Source organism: Erithacus rubecula (assembly GCF_903797595.1).
Source record: "Erithacus rubecula genome assembly, chromosome: 24".
Taxonomy (NCBI): Eukaryota; Metazoa; Chordata; class Aves; order Passeriformes; family Muscicapidae; genus Erithacus; species Erithacus rubecula.
The window spans coordinates 6,411,628-6,435,535 of record NC_136676.1 but is presented as its reverse complement, the minus strand read 5'-3'; the positions used below and the strand labels follow the sequence as shown (position 1 = coordinate 6,435,535).

The following is a 23,908-nucleotide window of genomic DNA, read 5'->3' as shown; positions in this document are numbered from 1 at the left end:
CCTGCCATGGCAGGGGTGGAATTTAAAGTTCCTCCCAAGCCACATCAGTCTGGGATTTTAGGATTGGCCCTGGACTTTGGAAAAAAAAAAAATCCCCCTGTTTTTATTTAATTATTGCGTAGCCAAAATATTGCACATAAAAAATCACTTTGTTTGCTCTCTGTATCTTTATTTTCTACCTAATTTATTTGCTTTTGTGGGGTTTGTTTGTATTTCCTTCTCAATGCAATAATGCATTGTCCTGCCCTGTTTCTCCTATGCCCACACTGTTCCCTTTATCTGGGAAATGTTTTGCTACCCTGAACTCCTGTTTGGCAAGTTCCCTCCCTTCTCCCTTGTACTGACATGAATTCTTCAGCTGGAAGTGAAGATGATGCTGCATTCTCACCATTTCAGGGCTCAGCACGTGCTCCCCTCCCTCACTCCTGCTCTGGGGCTCATTGCAGCCCCAAATTTGTGTTTTCCTCCTGGAGGATGCTGCAGGGTCAGGTGCAGCTGTGGATAACCCAGAGCTGGAGGTGTCTCTGCACAGCCCTGCTCTGCCTCAGCTCTGCATTTCCTTCCTGTTGTTTTTGGCTCTTATTTCAGCCAAAGCAGCGAGGACAGGGAGGAAATTACACATTCCCCTGGGTCAGAAATGCAATCTGATAAGGGGTTTTCTTGTAGCAGTGTCTGAGGATGAGGAGGGATGAATGGAGGGAATTCCCGAGCACTGAAAGGTTCTTGCTCATTTATTTTGCCTTTAGTCCATGGGAGAATTACATTTTTTACCTAATTTTGCACATGGATACAAAGCCACAGGATCTGGGAAGGCCATTAAGTCCAAATTTGCCCTGTTGTTTTTTTATTAGCTGCACAGAAATATTGCTGCACATCAAATCCCTCATTTTCAGATGTCAGGGAAGCTTCAATCCCTGTGCAGAGCAGGTTCTTTAATCCTCTCCATCTGCAGCTGGGAGGGAACTCAGAGCAGATCCAGCAGCCAAGACTGGGAAGGGGAGGCAGTGTCACCCTGGGGTGACATCCCTGCCACCAGCCAGGGCTGGGGTGGCAATTCCAGGGGAATTTGGGGATGGAAGAGCCAGAGGGCAGAAAATCCAGAACCTGGAATGTTTGTGGTGACAGAACTGCAGGGAGCTGTGTTTGCTTGGAGCTGGTGCCCAGTTCAGAGCTGGGATGGATTTCTGGGACTGATTTCTGGGACTGATTTCTGGGATGGATTTCTGGGATGGATTTCTGGGACTGATTTCTGGGATTGATTCTGGGACTGATTTCTGGGATGGATTTCTGGGACTGATTTCTGGGACTGATTTCTGGGATGGATTTCTGGGATGGATTTCTGGGACTGATTCTGGGACTGATTTCTGGGACTGATTTCTGGGATGGATTTCTGGGACTGATTTCTGGGACTGATTTCTGGGACTGATTTCTGGCACTGATTTCTGGGATGGATTTCTGGCACTGATTTCTGGGATGGATTTCTGGGACTGATTTCTCAGACTGATTTCTGGGATGGATTTCTGGGATGGATTTCTGGGACTGATTTCTGGGACTGATTTCTGGGATGGATTTCTGGGATGGATTTCTGGGACTGATTTCTGGGACTGATTTTGGGACTGATTTTGGGATTGATTTTGGGACTGATTTTGGGATTTTAAAGGACTCCAGCTCACCTGGGCAGGAAAGTTGAGTGTTCCCTTTGAGGAGCCAGAGCTGCCTGCCCTGGGGTTGTGTTTTTATCTGCTCCCTGGGGTGGATCCCACCCTCTGCTCAGCCTCTCCTGCCCACTGTGCCCACCCTGGACCCCATTCCCAGAGGGATGGGACAGGTACCACTGGCTCTGGCTGCTTTTGATGGGTTGCCAGGACAACCAGAGATGGGCCCTGAAGACAGGAAAGGGCAAACATTCCTTTCTGCTGCAGTCTGGAGCATCAGTGATTGAATGAGATTAGATGGAATTAGATAATCCTGAAATTCGCAGTGATTTGACGCCAGGCCTTTATTAAATAAGTAAAAGTACCAGCCCTTATAATAAAAATGAATTCTTTCAGATCAATAACTTTCCCCGCTGCTGTGATTCTTGAGATCTCTTTTTCTGTGGCATGGGGTGAAACGGACAGACCTGTTTTGTCTTTTTTTAATTTTAATTTTTTTCCCTCTCCCAGAGGGGACAATAATATCAATTCCTCTTTTATTTCCCCCCTGTGACTCACCCACTTAACCCTCCAGCCCCCTTGCAGGGGAAAGCAGTGCAGGGTTCTTCAGGGATGATTCAGAGCACTGGAATTTACAACTCTGGGGTTACTTAAACACTGCACAGCATAACTCTTAGGTATTAAAATGTTTGAGAGTTAAAGAAAATGAAAATACATGAAATAAGCCATGAGTGGCTGGGTAGTTTTTTTGTTTCTCTTGTGCCCTCATCGTGTTCACATCTCCAGTAATGGGGGTAAATCAGGAGTGCAGGCTGCACTTTGATCACAATCAGCCTACATTTGCATCACTCCAGCTCTGCTGGTTTCTTTTTCATCTCCAGGCTGGCAGGGCTCACAGAAACCCTGCTGTGCACCAGAGGACACCCAGCAGAGCGTGGAAAATTTGGGGTGTTGTGGCCCTCGAGCAGCTCTGGCTTTTCTCAGGCTGTGTTGGCCCTTCCAGAGCACAGGGTTGATTTATTCAGATTATTTTTTTTTGTTTTTTGTGGTGCAGCTCCAGACACCCCTGCTGAGGCACCGTGGGCAGTTTGTCCAGAATGCTTTTAATTCTGAATTACAATCAAATTCATTTTCTAATTCCTGCACTGGCAGTGTGATTTCTTAAAACACCTTTGGCTTGAAATCCATCAGCTGCTCGTGCAGGTCTGGATCTGGACCTGTTGGTATCAGCAGTGTGGATCTGGGGTGGTTTTGAAGTCTCACCTTGCTGTGATGGATTTCTCAGGAATAAGTTCAGCTCAGAGTAATTCCATGAGGCTGGGGAGCATTTCTGTCCCCTGGTGTGTGCAGAGGGCAGAAATCATCCTTGCTTTGGGAGGATTTAGCTCTGCCTTTGATGCGTCTGCTGTTGTCTTTAAATCACTGCAGAAAGTGTGTTTAAAGGATATTTGAAATGATGTGCTCTGAGTTGCTGTGCTTTTCCTTTAGCTGAAAATCTGCCTGAGAGTCACTCTGGTGCTGTGGGAACTCCTGCAAGCCCCTCTCTGCTTTCCCTCTCTGCAAACAGGAGTGAAAACTCTTTTTATTTCCCCCCCCCCATATCATAAGGAAACACTGAGATGGAGCAAAGTTTGGGAAATGAGTGAGAGAAGTGGGTGAGAGCAAATTGAGCTGCACTGGGAATAACCCCAGGGTCACAGCACAAGTTGCTAATTTTTAGGATCCTGGAATTGGGGTTGGGTTGGATTTAAAGCCCTTAAATCTCATTCCATTTTCCAGCCCAGGCTCCTGGCAGGATGCAGAATTCTCCCTTGCAGGGCTCTGATGGCACATTCAGAAGTTGTGTGGTGTCAGAGCAAACACCTCACAGCAATCCAGGCACATGGCACTATTGTCTCAGCAAAAAGAGATATATTGGTTTAACATCTTTTCCATTAACAAGCTTTAATTTACATAAATTATATCACCCTCTGTTAATTTATTATTACTTGTTCAGTTTCCTTTATTTCATTATTTCTCCTGGGGGTTATAAAATTACTTGGATTATTCTGCTTAAGCTTTTTAAAATACAGTCACAGTGCTGTGTTTTCCCATTTACCTTGTATTTCCTCATTGTTCTGAGGCTCATTAAAAATCTGAGTGAAGTGTCTCAAAAACTTCCCTGGGTAAATATTCTGGGAGCCTTGGAGAGCAATTTACCCAAATCTGCTGATTTAAACCCATATAATTTTGGAAGTTTCTGTTTGGACACCTCCTAATTCACTGCTGGAATGAAAAGTATTTCATGTCCATGCTGTGTCAGAGGTGGCTTTTTCTCCCAGGGCAGAAACAAAATATTTACTGAATATTTCAATTATTTTTTCACATTTCTGCTGGTTCTGTCATCAGCATCTGACAATGGGCTGAGGCCACTGTGACCTCCTGTCCCCAGGCAGGTTGGAGCTCTCCAAGGAGTGAAGGGATGATTAAAATCACACATGCAATTAGTGGAGATTAAAATCTTCCTGAGGGGTGGGGAAGGACAGGCCCTTCAAAGGGTTTTCCTCCCAAATCCATCAATCCTTGGGACCTGCTTTGTGTCCTCAGGGGGGTTTGTGCCTCTCCCCCTTTTTGGAGGGCTGGAGCTGGGTGGGTAAATAATAAATAAATAATAAATAAATAAATAAATAAATAATAAATAAATAAATAATAAATAAATAAGTAATAAATAATAAATAACAGCTCCCAAGGGGGCAGAATTTCCTCCCTCAGTCCCACCCTGGTGCCCTTTGTGAAAGAACCTGCAGATATTCTGTGTTTAACTTGTGTTTTAAACACTGCTCTTGTCTTCTGTTTACCTTCCTGACTTGTAATGTGATTTCAGAGGGGATTTTTCTGCAGTTCCAGCTGGCACCCAGTGTCCAAACAAAGGCAGGTCTGTGTCTGGTGTGTTTGACCCTTGCTGTGTTTGGGAAGGGCTCACCTGCCTCACCTGAGCCTCTGCAGCTTTGCAGGGATTTCTCCATCTGAGCCCAGTTTATTTTAATGGGGCATTCACATCTCAGGAGCTCAGAGCTCCAGAACTTGTGGGTGTAAGGGTCTGACTGGAATTTGATTTAACCCTTATTTTGTTCGTGTTGTTGTTGTTGGAATTTGGAGATTGTGAATTTGGGAATTTTCTCCGTTGGGAATTTGTGCAGAGATTACCCTGTGGAGTTTGGGGATGTTGTGCTGTGCTCTGACATTTGTAATTTGCTTTTGCTTTGAGCTGGAGTGAGGGAAATCCAGAGGAAGATTCCTGGACAGGATCTGTCCATGGCAGAGCTGTGTTGAGCTGGGATGGGAATTCTTGCAGCAGGATCTGTCCATGGCAGGGCTCTCCTGAGCTGGAACAGGAATTCTTGCAGCAGGATCTGTCCATGGCAGGGCTCTCCTGAGCTGGGATGGGAATTCTTGCAGCAGGATCTGTCCATGGCAGGGCTCTCCTTATTTGGGGACAGGAATTCTTGCAGCAGGATCTGTCCATGGCAGGGCTCTCCTGAACTGGGATGGGAATTCTTGCAGCAGGATCTGTCCATGGCAGGGCTCTCCTGAGCTGGGATGGGAATTCTTGCAGCAGGATCTGTCCATGGCAGGGCTCTCCTGAGCTGGGATGGGAATTCTTGCAGCAGGATCTGTCCATGGCAGGGCTCTCCTGAGCTGGAACAGGAATTCTTGCAGCAGGATCTGTCCATGGCAGGGCTCTCCTGAGCTGGGATGGGAATTCTTGCAGCAGGATCTGTCCATGGCAGGGCTGTGCTGAACTGGGATGGGAATTCCTGGACAGGATCTGTCCATGGCAGGGCTCTCCTGAGCTGGGATGGGAATTCTTGCAGCAGGATCTGTCCATGGCAGGGCTCTCCTGATTTGGGGACAGGAATTCTTGCAGCAGGATCTGTCCATGGCAGGGTTCTCCTGAACTGGGATGGGAATTCTTGCAGCAGGATCTGTCCATGGCAGGGTTCTCCTGAGCTGGGATGGGAATTCTTGCAGCAGGATCTGTCCATGGCAGGGCTCTCCTGAGCTGGGATGGGAATTCCTGGGCAGGATCTGTCCATGGCAGGGCTCTCCTGAGCTGGGATGGAAATTCTTGCAGCAGGATCTGTCCATGGCAGGGTTCTCCTGAACTGGAACAGGAATTCTTGCAGCAGGATCTGTCCATGGCAGGGCTCTCCTGAACTGGAACAGGAATTCTTGCAGCAGGATCTGTTCATGGCAGGGCTCTCCTGAGCTGGGATGGGAATTCTTGCAGCAGGATCTGTCCATGGCAGGGCTCTCCTGAGCTGGGATGGGAATTCTTGCAGCAAGGCTCCTCCTGTACCTTTCACAGGTGTCACCTTGGCACTGGGTGTGTGCAGGGCAAAAGCAGAGCTGTGAATGGAAGTGGTGACTCCTGCAGGAGGAAGGTGGGATGGAAAACAACCCCAGGCTGGGATTTCACTTTCCCTTTGCTGGCTCCTGCAGTGCAGGTGCTCCCAGGGTGACCCAGAGCTGATTAGCAGGATCAGGGGGCCTCAGGAGTTTGTGTCTGCTGCAGCTGCAGGGGGGGATTAGGGCTGGCAGGGTGGAATGGGCAGAGCTTGTGTCTGGCTGGGCTTTTTTTGTTTCAACAGCAAATAAATAGTAAATTTGGGCTGAGCAGCACTGGAGGGGGAGGAGTGGCACCTCTGTCACAGCTCCCCTCCTCAGGGGGCTCAGCAGGGGTTTTACCTGAGTTCCAGGTAAATTTCCATCCAGGGAATTCCCAGCTCAGTGTCATTCCAGCAGGGTCAGGAGCCCCAGCCTGGCCTGACTGACTCTGCAGAGTCCCACTGAGGGCTCTGTGGGTTGGTTGTGTTTCTGCAGATGTGCTCTGCAGCAGGTTTTGTTTCAGAGCTGAGGGAGCAGAGATGGTGTGGGCAGTGTCAGGGGGGTCTCTGTGCACTGGGGCTGGGGGCTCTGGCTCAGGAGCTGCTGGAATTCCTCAGGAGCAGCTCTGCTGGGTGGGGGCTCTGTCTGTGCTGCTGGAACATCCTCACTCCCAGCTCCTGTTTGGGGTATTTTACCTGGAACTGCAGCAGGGAAGAAAATCCCAGCTGACCACAAGTTCCCTGAGTGATCCCAAACATCTCCCTGGTGCCTGGTCCCTGCCCCTCATCCTGTCTGTGGGTTCATCCTGTCTGTGGGTTCATCCTGGCTGTGGGTTCATCCTGGCTCTGCTGGAAGCTCTTGGGGGCACAGGGTGATGTGTGCAGGCAGAAACTGGGTCCTGCTGCAATGGAACAAAATATGGAAGTTTGGACCCAAAAGCAAGCTGGCCTGAAGGGAAGCTGCAGCTCTTGCCATCAATATTAACACCAGGGTTTGTGGGTACCTGAAGAAACAGAAGAACAAGGTCTGGGAGCAGGAGGGAACATTTCCCATTCTGAATCTCTCAGAGAATTCTAAAGCCCAAAGGATAATTTGTTAATAGAGCAGGAGCCACCCCTGGCCCAGCTCTGCCTCCCACCCTGGGAATTGCTCAGGGCCTGAGAGGGGCGAGTCCATTTCCAGATAAAATGTTCCACCTTCCCAACTTCCCCTCTCTTTTACTCCAATTAACTTTGCTTCTGCTTTTCAGTCCCATGTGAGATTAGGTTTTCTTCACCTTCTCAGAAACCTCCCTCTGGCATTGCTGCTTTTTCTTTCTTCCCTTCCAGCTTCTTGTTCTTCATTCTTTTGATGAATTATTTACCTCTCTTGTATTATTGTTTTTATATTCTCTTTGTGTTTACCTTCAAAACACACAACTCTCAGCACTCCCTGTATCCTCCCCTGCTCCTTGGGAAGCCACTGTGTTTAGTGGTCATTAATGTTATTTATGATTAACATTAGTCATTAGTGTTATGTATAAATTATATAATTATTATATATTAAATAATTATATATATTAGATTATTATATTTATTATAGTGTTATTTATAAATACAAATGTAAATCATGTGGTGTCACCTGCTGGTGCTCCCTCACTCAGATTCACCTGAGGAACCTCTCTGCCTCTGCTCCTCTCTGTCCCCTCTCAGCCATCAAGAAGAATTAAATCAAACAAAATTAAACCTCCCTTCCTCAGCACTGGGGCTGTTAACCCCCCCATGCACACAAAGCAAGCAGAATAACTCATCTCTGGACCCTGCTGCTTCCAGCAGCCACCTCTGCCTGTAGCCAGGGTAAAAATAAAAACCCCAAACCCTCCAGTTGTGCTGGGAGCCCTTTGCCATCCATCAGCCAGGGGTCACAGGAACTGCAGCTCCTGTGCTCAGGTCTGGAAACCTGCAGGAAATCAGTCTTTGTTACATGTGAAATAAAGCAGTCTATGGGGAAAATAACCATAAATGTTCATTATTTGTACAGGAAAATCAATTTGTAGGCCAATTGACCAAATAAAGTAATACAATTTGCTGGGAAATCCCCCAGGTGTGGCAGGCAAATAGCAGAGCAGGGATGGAGGCTGAGGTTTGGATGGGGAATTTGGGGCTGGGCAGAGGCAGAGGAGGGTCCAGCCCATCGGGGGAGGTACCAGGGGAAGGGGGAGAGGGGAAAATGTGATTTCTTTGGTGGTTTTGCATCATTCTGGGTGTGATACCAGGAAGGTGCCGGGAGGGGATGGCAGGGATGGGGACACAGGGACTGCCCTGAGCTCTCTCCTGTTTTTCTGCCCCTCCAGGGGTGCAGCACAAGGTGTGGGAAGAGAAGGGGAGATGTCTGGAAGCATCCACACCCTTTGCTCCTTGTCTGTTCACCTGAGAGGAGGAGCAGGCAAGGAAAGAAAAAAGGGGGAAATCAGTGAGATTTGCTTTGTTTAGGAGGCAGCAGCAGCGTCCCTCTGTCAGCTGGTACAAGTTGATTTCTGCTCCCTCAGAACTGACCTCCAGTGCCTGAGGACCTGCCCTCACATCTCTGCTTCCTCCTTTTGCAACCTCAGGCTGAAAGGGACAAAGTCATTTGATGTGGAAACAGGCACAGGAAACAAAGAGCAGGACACTCTTCAGCCTTCTTGCAAAGAGGGTTTGAAAACAGGGAGCTCCAAAGGACTGATGGATTTTCTATCTCAGACCTGCCTCCCTTCAAAGCCTGGAAATTCCAATTGGCTTTTCCCAGAAAAGCCTGGCTCTTGCTCTATTACCAAATTATCCTTTGGGCTTTAGAATTCTCTGAGAGATTCAGAATGGGAAATGTTCCCTCCTGCTCCCAGACCTTGTTCTTCTGTTTCTTCAGGTACCCACAAACCCTGGTGTTAATATTGATGGCAAGAGCTGCAGCTTCCCTTCAGGCCAGCTTGCTTTTGGGTCCAAACTTCCATATTTTGTTCCATTGCAGCAGGACCCAGTTTCTGCCTGCACACATCACCCTGTGCCCCCAAGAGCTTCCAGCAGAGCCAGGATGAACCCACAGCCAGGATGAGGGGCAGGGAATGGTTTCCCAGGATTTCTGCCTTTTGCCAGCTTTGTTTGGAAAGTTGAAATGAGGATTTTTTTTTTTTTTCAGAGAAGCTGAACAATTATTAATTATTAATAATTAATTGCTGGTTGTTCTCTCCTGGTGCCCTTGCCTTGGGCATCCCTCCTGTGCTGGAACAGCTCCAGGGTGCCAGGGTGTCCCTGGAGGAGGTGATGGGGACAATCCTCAGTGCCAGGTGAAGGGGAGGGGATGCCTTGGGAGCTTTTTATTCATGAGTTCATTGCCAGACACGGGCCAGGGGTGGATGAGAGCCTGGCCACCTCCTGCTGCCTGTGACCTGAGCCTGGATTCTGGTGAGCCCAGGGCTGGATTTGCTACTGAACAGTGAGGCTGGGCTGGAAGGGCTAATGAAGGCCCAGGGGACAGGGCAGGATTATCCTGGAAGGCAACCTGACCCTCTCTGAGGTGTTTACACTAATCACAGCTGAAGGTAAATGCAAACTCTGCCACTTATTCTGCAGGGGGATGTGTGGTCCCACTGCTGCCTAATGTCCCTAATCAAAGCCATTCCACCAGGTTTATTGTTTGGAAAAGCAAAAGGAAAACATCCCAGGCTCTCTAAACCTCCCCCTTTCCTTTTCCCTATCTTTATTATCAATAAAAAAAAGAGAGAGAAAATGCTGTCTGGGCTTGAGGATTTCCTTCACATATGGAAGAGATTTAGAATTCTCCCGCTCCCAGCAGCTCTCAGAGCTCCCCCAGCATTCCCTGTCTGCTCCCTGGCTATGGAGAAGGAATGCTCAGGCTGTTTTTTTCTGCAGGTTTTTTTATCCAATAGTAATTATTTTTGAGGGTTGAATCACAGGCATGTGAATCATCTTGCAAGCAGCTTTCATATTTTCACGTGGGAGCAAATTCTTGGGGCGTTTGGGTTCATGTGCCTTTTCTGGGCTGCCCAGTGTCCCCAGGGACTGCACCTGCTCCCTCTGGGGCACTTCCCCTGGGAGCAGCTGTCCAGCCCTTCACTGGGCTGCCAAAACCTTTGCTTTCATCTGCTTTTTTTTTTTTTTTCTTTTTTTTTTTTTTTTCTTTTGGTTCCACGGAGCAATTTTTTGCCTCGCCACTCTCAAAGCTCTGGGATCAATTAAATCAATTAAATCTCACCAGGGGTGTCCTGGCCAGGGCTCTGCCCTTCCCTGTGTCCCACCAGAGTGTTCAGCAGCTCCTAAGCCAGGAAACCTCCCCTCCCTCCATCTGTGAGCTCTCCCAGGGCTCTTGTGCAACTCCTGGATTTGGGGATTCTTGGCTGGGCAGACACAGCTCCAGGAGGGCTGGGTTGGGTTTGGTTTGGTTGGGTTTGGTTGGGTTGGGTTTGGTAACTCTGCTGACCCTGCTCAAATACACAGAGCAGAATTTCCCTGTCTGTCCAGAAGGGAAGAAATCCCCCCAGTGTTTCTGCTGCTCCTTTCCTCACCCTTCCAGACTGCTCCACCCCAGAACCTGCTGCTGTTCTCAAGTTCTTGTTTATTTATTTACTTATTTGATTGTAGCTGCATCTCTGTACTTGGGTAACTTCAAACAATGTGATTTTTCCTGGGGAAAGGAAATATTCCTGACTGTGATTTTTTTTTTTTTTTTGTTTTCTAAACAAACTCACCCCCACCCTGACAATACTTTTGAGAGGCAGTGAAAGCAAGAATGGTGTCAGAATACCCTGGGAGGGTGGGGTGGGGTGGCAGAGGGAGAATGGGGGTTATTGGCTCCAATTCCAGCTGTGCTTGGTTTGCTGCAACCAGAGCCCTCAAAGTGAATCTTTAGGGATGGATGAAGGGTGGGCAGCTGTCCTGGTGTGAAGGACAGGAGTCTGCCAGCAAAGGCAGGAGGTTCCCTTTGAAATGGAGAATGTGAACACCCTCCCCCCAAATTATTATAATTTTGAAATTAAGGGGCTCTCAGGTAAAGATATGGGAATTAGGAATAACAGTTCTTTGCTAGGAAAATTAAAATAGCAATGCAGTATTGCAAGGAACAATCCCAACACTGCCAGAGTCGGAATCCAAGCTGACACAGTCAGTCAGTCAGGGTGGTGGCACAGTCCCATTCCATGGTGCTGCATCCTCCTGCAGGGGCAGATGTGGCTCAGCTGGAGCAGTGCTCCTGGAGAAGGTGCAGTTTCCTCTGAAGCTCCAGGGATGATGTGGAAAGGTCTGGCTTTCCTCTGGGATCCAGTGGAAAGAAGGTGCCTTGGTGTCCAAAATCTCAGTTTTTCTCTGGGTAGGAAAGGTTTGGCTCCTGCCCTGGCTGGAGCATCTCCCAGTGGGATGATGGAATTTTATCAGCCATGCCCTGGGACTCACTGGCCATGAGCAGGAGATATCTCCTGGAGGGAGGATGGGCTGTGGGAAGATAAAGATGATTGCCCAGCTGGTTTAAAGATGGCCCATTAGCAGAGAATGTGTGCCAGGAGATAAAGATCCCTGCCACACCCAGTTTGTAACAATGGCCCATTAACAGGAGATATCTCCCACAGGGATAAGAGTCACTGCCACACCCAGTTTGTAACAATGGCCCATTAACAGGAGATATCTCCCACAGTGATAAGAACGCTGCCACACCCAGTTTGTAACAGTGGCCCATTAACAGGTGATACCTCCTGGATGAAGGGTGGGTCATGGGAAAGATAAAGATGATTGCCCAGCTGGTTTAAAGGTGGCCCATGAGCAGATAATGTGTGCCAGGAGATCAGGGTCACTGCCACACCTGGTTTAACAGCTGGTGACAGAATCCACATTTCTATCCACAGCAGCTCTCAAACACCAGGTTCCTCTGCAGTGCCCTCATCCCTCACAGAGGCTTTGCAGGATTGTGGGGAGGTTTTTTGGGGGGTTCCTGGGCCATAATTCTGCATCAGTAGTTGCCCTGGCTGTTCCCCCAGGTGTGTCTGGGGCATGTTCTGGGCAGGTTTTTGTGTTTGCAGCCCTTCCAAGTCAATGGCAAGACAATTGATTTTGGAGCAGGTTCTGGGCCAGGCTTCTGGCTACTTTTGTGCTTAATTTGAAAGTGATGTGTGTCTGCTGCTGGATTCCTCTAAACACATTAGGGAAGTGCAATTGATTCCAGCCTGGCTGTAGATGAATATAAAAGGCAAAATTGATTGGCTCAGTCTATTTTAATTTTCTGGGGACGGAGGGACGTAGGAAATAAATAAATAAATGAATAAAACACGCCCAAAACCTGAGGACAAAAATACAAAACAAACAGGACTTTAAAAATTGCATTGTTAGGGCTGAAATTCTGGGATTTACAAGTTCTTCTCCCCTTTTGGCTGAGTTTGCTCCCGTTCCTGAGCTGGCTTTGGGCAGAGGCTGCACTTGGGGCACATTCCCTGTGAGCAGAGAGGGGCAGGGCTGGAAAAGCACCTTGAGCACAGAAAGTGTTTGGGGTGAGGACATGCACAGTCCATAAAGTGGGTTTTTCCCCCACATTTTGCCAATTTTATGCCATTTTTGGCCTGCTGCTCACAGGCTGTTCTTGGCTGGGACCTGCAGCTCAGGGAAAGGGGTGATGCCTTCCAGATGGGTTCAGCTCGTTATCACAGTGATTAGGGCTGCCCTTAACGACCACAACTGGAGTTTATTGACAGTGGTAAATAAGTTTTTGTTTGCAATTTGTGGAAAGTTATTAATTTGTTTAATTAAAAAAACGTGGGCTCTCCTATCGGTGTTCCTCCCCTGCAGAGAGCCTGACCTGCTTTCCCAGGACCTGCCTTTGGCCAGGTTTATTTGGGAAGCTGAAATCAGGTTTTTTTCAGAGGAGCTGTTACTATTTAGGTGTTCTGTGCATTTACTGGTCCTGTTTCTCACACTTTTCTCCCTGTCCAGAGAATGGGCCCAGAGCTGTGGCCTCCCTCCCTGGGGCTCCCATCCCAAATCCATGATTTTGTTGGCTAAAATTGCAGATTCTGTGGGGCAGTGGCACTGCAGCTCCCCTGATTTCCAGGGATTTCCCTTTTCCTGGCTGGCACAGGCAGCTGTTCCTGAATCACCTGGATCACAACTTCCCTGGGCTGCTGGCAGAGCTTTAATTGAATGGTGGTGTGGCAATATTTGGTGGGAAATATTCTGGAGACAAAGATTGGTGCCTGATTCTGTTTCCACCTTCCTTTCCCCCTGGTGTGGATGAGCTGCAGGCTGGGGATGAAGGGCTGGGAGAGGCTGGAAAAGCATGGTCAGAACTGGAAAAATCAGAAATAGAAGTGTCTGTGCTGTTTGCAAAGTGACCAGGACAGAGTGTGAGCCCTGCAGGGACTGGCAGCTTTGGCTTGTTTTTGGTAAACGAGAGAGAGATATTTGTTGGTATTTGTATGAATGCTGAGATTCCTCACCACATCCTTGTTTTCCTCTCCCCACTGCACACCCATCCCAGAACCGGGGCCGGCTGGCAGAGAAGAGGACAATCCCCCTGCCCCCCTCCAGGGTCCCCAAGAAAGAGCTGGGCTCCATCTTCTCCCACAGCGAGGACAGCCAGGAGAGTGACAAGAGCAATGGGCAGCACCCTGAAGTGAAGCAGGAGGAGGATCTGCACATCAGTATCATGAAAAGAAGGTACCAGGGCTGGGCAGGGAGCAGGAGCTGGCAGAGCCTTGGAGAGCAGCCCTGGGACCACTGCAGGTGTCACCTGCAGCTCATCAAGGGCAGCTGGGTGGGGATTTTTCACTTTTCTCATATTTGTTTGCACTGAAGGCAAATCTGGATTGGCAGATTTTCAGTTGGGTCTCACTCTCTGCCCAGGGCTCTGTGGCTTTGTGGCATTGCATGACCATGAAATCACCTGTGGGTTCAGCTGTGTGAGCTACAGAGCTGTGGGAACCCCAAATCCTGCCTTGGCTTTCAGCTGTGCTCACATTCTGCTGCCTCTGAACCCCAAATCCTGCCTTGGCTTTCAGCTGTGCTCACATTTTGCTGCCTCTGAACCCCAAATCCTGCCTTGGCTTTCAGCTGTGCTCACATTCTGCTGCCTCTGAACCCCAAATCCTGCCTTGGCTTTCAGCTGTGCTCACATTCTGCTGCCTCTGAAACTGGGGAGCAGAGTTTGGGAGGGGGTGGCAGCAAGGTGTGGGGTTTTATGTTTGATCACAGGTGTCAGGGAGCCCTGAGAGCCTCCAGGAGTGAGGGAGGAGTGATGGGGTTGTAGAGACAGGAGGAACTGCTTGGCTTTGATCCTTTTTTTCTCAGTGCCATGGACATTCATTCATCCTGGAGTTGAGCAGCCTTAGAGGAGCAGGAGAAGGGATTGTCTGGAATTAGGACCTGCTAACCCTCACCTGGGAGGCCTCAGTGCCCTCAGCATTCAGCTGCAAAATCCCAGGTCCTCTCACCCCTCTGAAAACCCAGGAAAGGGGTAACACCTCAGCCTCCCTTGCAGCTCCTCTGGGTTCTCCTCTCCCTGTGCTGCTCAGACCCTGAGATGAGCCCTGTAAAACCAGAGCAGCTGAGGGGCTGTAATTGCTTTTCTCATGTTTTATGCTCTTGCCTGGCAGGAGAGGAGCTGTTCCCCCTTCCCTGAGACAGATGCTGGCACCCTCAGCACTCAGAGCAGGGAGACAGAAGAGCCCCCAGCCCTGCCATAAAGCTGTGATGGAGTGCTGGGTTTGTCCCTGCAGCTGTCCAGGAGGCTGTTCCTGCTGGAAATGGGAAGGTTTTTGGGAATGCACCTGGGCTGGAGCACAGGGAGCCCTCCCAGGCAGCTCTGCTGTCCTGCCCTGCTCCTCCTGCCTCTGTTAATTGTGCTTTTAATGCTGCAGAGTTGCACTGCTGGATGGTCTCATTAGGAGGGAGAACAGTGTGATAACTCTGTAATTGATAATGCTGGGCCCCCCAAATACAAAGTGCTCTTATCTTCAATCTTTAATTACTGTAATTGCTTTGCCTGTTTATTAGGAAATGAGGGAAGAGTGTTTGGCAGGTCTCAGGCAGTGATCCCCAGCTCTCCATGGCTCTGCTCTCCTCCTGGCTGGAGATTTATTTCCTTGGAGGAGAGCAGGCTTCTCCCAGCTGGGTTAAACTCCCACTGCTCTTGTACAGTTGTTCTTTTCTTTTTCCTGGTGCTGTGATGCAGTGTGGGGGAAAGCTGGGATGGTGGGGCAGGTGGAGCAGGCAGAACTCCTGGGAGTGCAGGAATAAAGGGAAAAAATAAAAAAACAGGAATTCAGGAATTCATCTGCATTACTGCTTTCAACACTTTGTCTTTTCCTCTTTCTCCTATTCCCAGTTTCCTGCTCTGAGGGCTGGGCACTGGTGAAGGAAAAGCTTTTTTGGGGTTAGAACTGGAGCTGGGAGTTTCCTGGCTGGTCTCTCACCTCAGCCTTTGGCAGTCTTGAACTCTGGATTATCCCAGACACCAAAGGAGGGCAGGGGTGGAACCTCCACCCCTGGGGGTGCTCCAGGAAGGTGTGCATGTGGCACCTGGGGACATGGTTTGGTGCTGAACGTGACACTGCTGGGTTAAAAATTGGGCTGGATGAGCTTAGAGGGCTTTTCCAACCTTAATGATCCCATAATTCTTAATTAGACTCCACAAATTCCATTGCTGTGCAGTAGTTTGGGAAGCTTTAACTTCCTGACCCTCCCAGGGAGATTCCACCCAGCCCTGCTGAATGCATGAGCTCAGCCTGGAGCTTTTCCACCCCGAGGTGCAAACTGCCTGTCAGGATCTCCTGCTGTTATCCCAGGCAGAGCAGAGCCAGGGAGGAAGGCTCAGCTGTAACAGCAAGATCCTCACTCTGCTGGATTTCAGCCCAGCATTGTCTTGTGGGCTGATGCATTTAATTCCTGTTTTAAAGAGTGGCCTCTTTCACTGCTGTGGGAGGGAAAGGGGAGAAATGCAGTGACAGCATCTGGGATTGAACAGGGTGGGTCAGAACAGCCTTGGCCAAGCCCCCACAGTGGTGAGGATGAGGATGAAGCTCAAACACCTGCTCAGAGCTGGGAAGTGTCACTATCCTAAATGTGGATTTGAGGGAAAGAGGGGGGGAAACAGCCACTGACTTCCCAGGGATGCTGCAGGGTGAAATTCCCAACCAGCACAAAATCCCTTCTTGCCCAGGAAGGAGATGAGAGAGCAGGAAAAAACAAAGAAGGAAAGGAAAAGGAAAGGAAAAAGGAAAGGAAAAAGGAAAGGAAAAAGGAAAGGAAAGGAAAGGAAAGGAAAGGAAAGGAAAGGAAAGGAAAGGAAAGGAAAGGAAAGGAAAGGAAAGGAAAGGAAAGGAAAGGAAAGGAAAGGAAAGGAAAGGAAAGGAAAGGAAAGTGTCTGTGGCAGCTGTGCCCATCTCCTGAGCCTGGCAGCTCTCCTGATCTCCCTGTCTCAGCCTTGCAGCAGCAATTCCTGCTGAGAGCAGCCCAGCAGCCCCAAGGCTCAGCCTCCTGCTGCCATCCCAGGCTGTTCTCTCAGGAGCTGTGGATGAGATTCCCTGAATCCCTGAGCACTCCCTGCTCAGCCTGCTGAAACAGCCTGGTTGGATACTGGGAGGCTGTGGCAGCTGGGACTGGGATAACTGGGAGGAGCAGGGAGGATCCAGCTCTGTCCATGCAACCAAAAAAATCCCATCAAAACCCAAAACAATCCCATCAGACCCCCCATCCCCCCTGGCTGCTCTGCCTTAATTTGGGATATTGTTCCTCCCCAAGCTGCTGCTCCTGCCTGTCACAGGCAGAGTGACAGAAGGTGCTGGGTTCATTTCTGAGGTGGGAAATTGCTGATAATTCACTTCCAGCTGGGAGGGAACACGGCACAGACACGGCTGGGGCTTCTGCCTGAAATGTCAGCACTGAGCTCATCCTGCCTCCTCTGAACAGGGCCTGGGAGCTGAGACAGCTCCCTGCAGCTCTCAGGGATGGGGTGGAGAGGAGAGGGTGAGGATGGAGAGGAGAGGGTGAGGATGGAGCAGGGAGGGTCAGGGTGGAGAGGAGAGGGTGAGGATGGAGAAGAGAGGGTCAGGGTGCAGCAGCAAAGGATTTCCTAATGCTGAGCAGCTCCTGGGTCCTGCAGTGGACACAGAACTCTGGAGTGGGGATGGACAGGGCAGGGTTTGGGGATGGACAGGGCAGGAGTTGGGATGGACAGGGCAGGAGTTGGGGATGGACAGGGCAGAGTTTGGGGATGGACAGGGCAGGGTTGGGGATGGACAGGGCAGGGTTTGGGGATGGACAGGGCAGGGTTGGGGATGGACAGGGCAGGGTTTGGGGATGGACAGGGCAGGGTTGGGGATGGACAGGGCAGGGTTGGGGATGGACAGGGCAGGAGTTGGGGATGGACAGGGCAGGGTTTGGGGATGGACAGGGCAGGGTTGGGGATGGACAGGGCAGGAGTTGGGGATTGGCAGGGCAGGGTTTGGGATGGACAGGGCAGGATTTGGGGATTGGCAGGGCAGGGTTTGGGATGGACAGGGCAGGATTTGGGATGGACAGGGCAGGATTTGGGATGGACAGGGCAGGGTTTGGGATGGACAGGGCAGGATTTGGGGATGGACAGGGCAGGAGTTGGGGATGGACAGGGCAGGATTTGGGGATGGACAGGGCAGGAGTTGGGGATGGACAGGGCAGGATTTGGGGATGGACAGGGCAGGATTTGGGATGGACAGGGCAGGGTTTGGGGCTCTGGGGGTGCCCAGGGTGCAGCAGCCTTTGGGGAACAGGGGATGAGCTCAGCCCTTTGCTCTGACCTGTGCTCTGCTTGTTGCAGGATTCACACCCACTGGGATTTGAACATCTCCTTCCGAGAGAGCTCCTGCAGGTACAGTTCTGTCTGCTGCTCAGGCTTTCCCATCCCTTACTGCATGGAAATGAACATTTCTGACACTTCTGGGGGCTTTTCCTTCCTCCCTTTGTTCCTCATTCTCCCCACACACCCTCTCTTTGGTTTTCATTTTGGGGGAAGTTGTGTTCCAGTCCCTTTTACATTGGAAGAGAGAATTGATGAGGCTTCTAAAAAAAGTTCTGGTGTGTTTGCTCTGGACGGTGGAAATTCCTAAATGGAAGATTTCAAACCTGAATATTCCTCTGTGACCCCTGGGTCAGTGCAGAACCTGGGTGTGGTGCAATATCTTTTGTGCTGCCAGCAATCACAAACTCTTCTAATCCTTTAATAACCCAGCTGCAGAGATTTCCACTAAAATCTGGGATTTTGACAGGTCTCTTTTATTCTGGATTCCCAGATCAGGGTGCAGCCCTTGAGTTGTAGAAAACTGCTGAGTTTTTAGATTGAGAGCAATAAATCTGAGCAGCTGGGAAACTTCTGAGGGAGGAGGAACAGAGCAGGAGGAGGCAGCTGAGGGAGGGAGGGCAGAGTGGGGGTCCCTGGGTGCTCCATCCCCTGGGGAAATCAGGATCTGCTGGCAAAGAGCAGCCCAGGGACAAATCTGAGTTTTGCTAAAATTGTTGGATGTTTTGTGTGAACCTGTTCAGTTAGAAATGGAAAAAAAGGGAAATAATACCAGTGGTGGAGCAGAGGGCAATGTCCATGTCTTCAGCTGACCCCTGGAATTAAAATTAAACCTTGGCCATGGGAGTGAAGGTGGGAAATCTGTGTGGACTCATCCTCCAATGGAACAGTGAGGGCAGAGGAATTCTCCCAAGCACAGACAGTGGCTCTGAACCACCAACTCCAATAATTCCAAAATTTCCCAGCATGAGGAGCACAAACCCCACCCCAGCACAATGAGCCAGTGCAGCAGTCCCAGCTCAGCCAACCCATAAAACCAGGTTTTGGAAAGGCAGCCCTCAGAACCAAACCCTGCCTTGCTGCTCCAAGCTTTTGGGACTCTCAAATACAAAAGGATGGATTCCTTCCAGGCAGAGCCTTTCATGCTGAATTTCAGCCCGGAGCAGAGTTTTATGGCTGAGTTATAAACTCCTAACAGGCAGAGGTTTGGGGTGGAAGTGCTGACAGTGCCTTAATTAATGGCCCTGTGAGCAATGAACCTGCACAATGGCAGCTGAGGGTGCCAACACCTTTGGAAATTAGAATCCCTGTCTTGAAAAAAAAGGGTAATTCTCAACTTGCAATGCATGGAATAAAATAATGGTCTGATTTTTATGTCAAATCCGTTTCCTGGTCTTCCTCAACTTGACTGTTCCCTTCAGTTCAGCTCTGTCCTGGAGGAAACCTCAGTAATTCCTTTGGGAACAGAAGTTTTGCTTTTCCTGATGAGTCCAGCTGTCACAAGTTGGAAAAAAAAAAAAAAACACATTATGCCATGTGGCAGAAGAAGGATTTGGGGTTTCTATGGCAGAACAGATAAAGGTTTTCTGTATTTGAGTGTCCCAAAGGGTTTAGCTGAGCTTTGCTATCAGTGCCCTGCTCTGCTGGGTGTGGGGTGGAAAAGGGGAATGGATCAGGGCAGCAGGAGGGAAAAATGACATAAATCAGGCTGAGGGGAAGGGGGAGATGAACAACACCTGGGAAAGGAGCTGGGAGAAGCAAAAAGAAAATGGGAAATGGGTGATTGAGCTCCTTGCAGTGGAAAAACAGCCAGGGAGGGGAGGGGAGAGAAGCAGCTGCTGCTGGAGGTGCCAGGGCTGCTCCTGACCCTGCTGGGACACAGGGGAGGCTGTGGGGACACAGGTGAGGTTATGGGGGCACAGGTGAGGCTATGGGGACACAGGTGAGGCTGTGGGGACACAGGGGAGGTTATGGGGGCACAGGTGAGGTTATGGGGGCACAGGTGAGGTTATGGGGGCACAGGGGAGGTTATGGGGACACAGGTGAGGTTATAGGGACACAGGTGAGGTTATGGGACACAGGTGAGGTTATAGGGACACAGGTGAGGTTATGGGGACACAGGTGAGGTTATGGGGACACAGGTGAGGTTATAGGGACACAGGTGAGGTTATGGGGACACAGGTGAGGTTATAGGGACACAGGTGAGGTTATGGGACACAGGTGAGGTTATGGGGACACAGGTGAGGTTATGGGGGCACAGGTGAGGTTATGGGGGCACAGGTGGGGCTGTAGGGCACAGGTGAGGTTATAGGGACACAGGTGAGGCTGTGGGGGCACAGGTGGGGCTGTGGGGCACAGGTGAAGTTTTTGGGACACAGGTGAGGTTATGGGGACACAGGTGAGGCTGTGGGGACACAGGTGAAGTTTTTGGGGCACAGGGGACGCTGTGGGGACACAGGTGAGGCTGTGGGGACACAGGGGAGGTTATGGGGACACAGGTGAGGTTTTTGGGACACAGCCCTGCTGCTCTGCCCTCCCACTCTCCCTCAGGATGCCTTTGGGGCTGCTTTGAGGGTTTTTTTTCCCTTGTAAACTTTTCCCTCTAATCCCCAAGGCCTGACACAGGCACTGCAGGGTCAGAGGGAGTTTTCAGCAGCTGAGGCTGAGCTGGGCTGGGCCAGGGCAGGGCCCTGCAGGGACAGCAGCAGTGGCACAGGGAGCAGTGTCCCCAAACAGCACCTGCCTTCCCCTCTGCAAAAACTGATTCTGGGCTGGCCAAGTTGAGTTTGGTCAGGAAGAGCAGATTGGGGACATCCCAGAGCCCCTGGGGACAGTTCAAAGGTGGCTCTTGGCTCTTGAAATCCCCAGTGAGACACCACAGATGTGTCTGCCATGGATTGCAGTGGCAGGAAAAGGAAAATTCACTCAGCATCAGCCTGAATTGTGCCCATGCTGGTCATTTCTGGGTGTGGGCAGGGGGCTGCTCTGGGAAATAATTCCATCCTCATCCTGGGGTTTTGGGAGCCAGGCACAGCACAGGTACCTGGGTGGCTTTTCCTTTTCCTGTAGGGATAAGGCCAAACAAGGAGAAAATCTGGAGTGATGAAAAGTATGACTTAATCTGAATTAATTATGTCATCATCATTTCATTAGCAGCACTTTCTGCTCTTGCTTTCATTCCAGGAAGATTTATCTGGTGCAGGGATGGGCAGAGGAGATTCAGATGCTGAGGGAATGGGGAGCTGATAAACCAGTTTTAACTTTCATTTAGAGCTAAATTTATTTCAAATAAAGCTGAGAAGGGCTGTTAGATACCTACAAGGAAAGGGGGAAGTTCATTTAGGGTAATTCTGGCCACGTTTATCCCCAGTGTGCTGCATCTCTGTACATCTGGTAAAGGACCTTTTGTAGGGAATCCTGAAGGATTTGGGATAAACTGAGACACAGAGAGTCCCTGAAAACCCCAAAATCAGGGAGATCTTCAGGGATCCTCCCCATCTCTCAGGGCGCTGTAATTCCATTTTTTTTCAGATTTATTTATGAGCTTGCAGCGAGCTGAATGACAAAGCAGGCTTACAGTAAAAACATCTTCATACTTATTTCCACCTTATTTTGGAGTTGCCAGCCCTACTGATCATTTTTATGAACTGTCATGAGCATTAATGAAATTTTATGGGCATTTTGCTGGGGACATTGCAGGATGATTAATTTGTTTTTTCAGGCTCAGTCTGCAGGGAGATTTAGGGCAGTGCTGCCCATGGGTGGGGTTGGGATTTTCAGACCTCTCTGCTCCCTCTACTTGGGAAAATCTGTTTATCCCTCTTTTCCTTTGCCTCATTTCCCCTTTTCTCCCCTTTTTCTGTGTCTGGTGGTGACATCTCAGCAGCTGGAGGTGCCTGGGAGGCAGAGATGAGATGCTGGGAATTGTTTTCTGTCAAATTCATACCTGGGAAGGACAGAGAGGGACCCAGGGGGTTTTTTTACCAGTGGTGAAGTTAGGAAAGTTACCCCAAAAAGCCAAGAAACAGAAATAGAATATAAATACTATATAATAGATAATAACAATATAAAATACATATATATAATGATATAATGGATAATAATAATATACAGTGCAATATATAATAGATAATAATGGAAAATTTAATAATAGAAATATATTATATATACAGTGTATACAATGATATACAATATGGTAAAATACAGTATATAAATATAAAATATAAATATATATAAATATTATGTATATTTATATAATTAAATATATTGAAATTATATATAATTATAGATTATATATATTCTATATTATATATTTATATCATATATATTCTATATGGAATTATATATAATATAGAAATATATATAATTATTTATTATGATTTTTATATTATATATAATATAAAATTTTATAAATTTGATTTTAAAAAATAATAACAATAAGAGCTGGCCAAGTAGTAGCTTTCCCTGATTGTGTCCAGAGCACAGAATTCCCATGTGTCATGCAGCTCCCTTGCAGCTCCCGTGCAGCCCCCCCTGCTCCCCCCGCAGCTCCCTGACCCCAATCCAGCTGCGGGGCCGGGCTGAGCCCAGCCTGTCCCTGATCCCGCCCTGTGCTGACTCACACCCTGCTGGCTTTGCTGGGCTGGGGCTGCCCTTGTCCTGGCACAGCAGGGACATTCCTGCAGAATTCCTGTGCCGGGGACAGCAGAGACAGCAGGGACATTCCTGCAGAATTCCTGTGCCGGGGACAGTCCTGCAGAATTCCTGTCCTGGGACAGCAGGGACAGCAGGGACATTCCTGCAGAATTCCTGTCCTGGAACAGCAGGGACAGCAGGGACATTCCTGCAGAATTCCTGCCCCAGGGACAGCAGAGACAGCAGGGACATTCCTGCAGAATTCCTGTCCCAGGGACAGTCCTGCACAATTCCTGTCCTGGAACAGCAGGGACAGCAGGGACATTCCTGCAGAATTCCTGTCCTGGAACAGCAGGGACAGCAGGGACATTCCTGCAGAATTCCTGTCCCAGGGACAGCAGGGACAGCCCTGCAGAATCCCTGTCCTGGCACAGCAGGGACAGTCCTGCAGAATTCCTGTCCCAGGGACAGCAGGGACAGCAGGGACATTCCTGCAGAATTCCTGTCCTGGGGACATTCCTGCAGAATTCCTGTCCTGGCACAGCCCTGCACAATTCCTGTCCCAGGGACATTCCTGCACAATTCCTATCTCAGGGACATTCCTGCACAATTCCTGTCCCAGGGACATTCCTGCAGAGTTTCTGCACAATTGCAGTTCCTGCACCTGTCCTGGGGTGACTCTGCCCATGCAGGTGCTTTAACCCTTCCCTGTGTGGGGCTCACAGCCTGTGAGACGGGTTTGGGTTTCATTCCTTTGTTTCCCTTTGTGTTCCAGTGAGGGATTCAGCAGTTCCTGGGAATGAGCACGATGTTATTCCCAGAGCACTGGATTTGCTGTGGCCAGGCTGGGCTGCAGGGTCTCTGTTCCTGCTCAGCACAGACACAACTCACACATTTCTCCCACCCTGAGCTGCCAGCACGCCCTGGGAGCAGCAGGGGCTGATTTCCTGACAGGTTCTGTGCAGGGGTCAGAGCAGGGAGGCAGAGCAGTCCCTCCTGGGGCTGGAAAATCAATGATTTTTTTTTTTTTTTTTTTTTTTTTTTTGATGGAATGGCCCAGGGAGGCTGAGGGAGAAGCAGTGACACTGCTGGTGTTTGATGTGGGGCTGCAGCAGGAATTGCTCTTCCAGCTCCCTGAAGAACCCCCAGATTCACCAAGCAGAGGTTTCATTTTCCAGGGGCTGGACTGGAGTGCTGATGTTTCTTCAGAGATCAGTGATTAGTTTTTAAAAGTGCCAGCCAGGGAGTGTGAGCAGCTCTGCCATCCCACACTTGTGCTGTGACATGAGGCTGTTTTTGGGGTGCAATGATGCAGCAGCACTGGTGGACCAGTCTGGGCTCTCCTTTAATGCCTCCCATCAAAAGCTCATTATTCCCTGCCCAGTCAGAGCCTCACACTGCTCTGGATCCTTCAGTCCTGGCTGCCTGTGGCTGGAAAAGCCCTGCAGGGTCCCCAAGGGCCACAT

The 23,908-nt window shown here is 49.5% G+C and overlaps 1 protein-coding gene across 1 annotated transcript in view; it reads left to right on the top strand.

The window, feature by feature from the left end:
* Positions 1-23,908, top strand: part of SAMD11 (sterile alpha motif domain containing 11) — an 83,131-nt gene that overhangs the window by 8,792 nt on the left and 50,431 nt on the right. The window contains exons 4-5 of the mRNA XM_079326306.1: positions 13,515-13,693; positions 17,829-17,879. Of these exons, the coding sequence (XP_079182432.1) occupies positions 13,515-13,693; positions 17,829-17,879 (230 nt within the window). The remainder of the gene's footprint in view (positions 1-13,514; positions 13,694-17,828; positions 17,880-23,908) is intronic.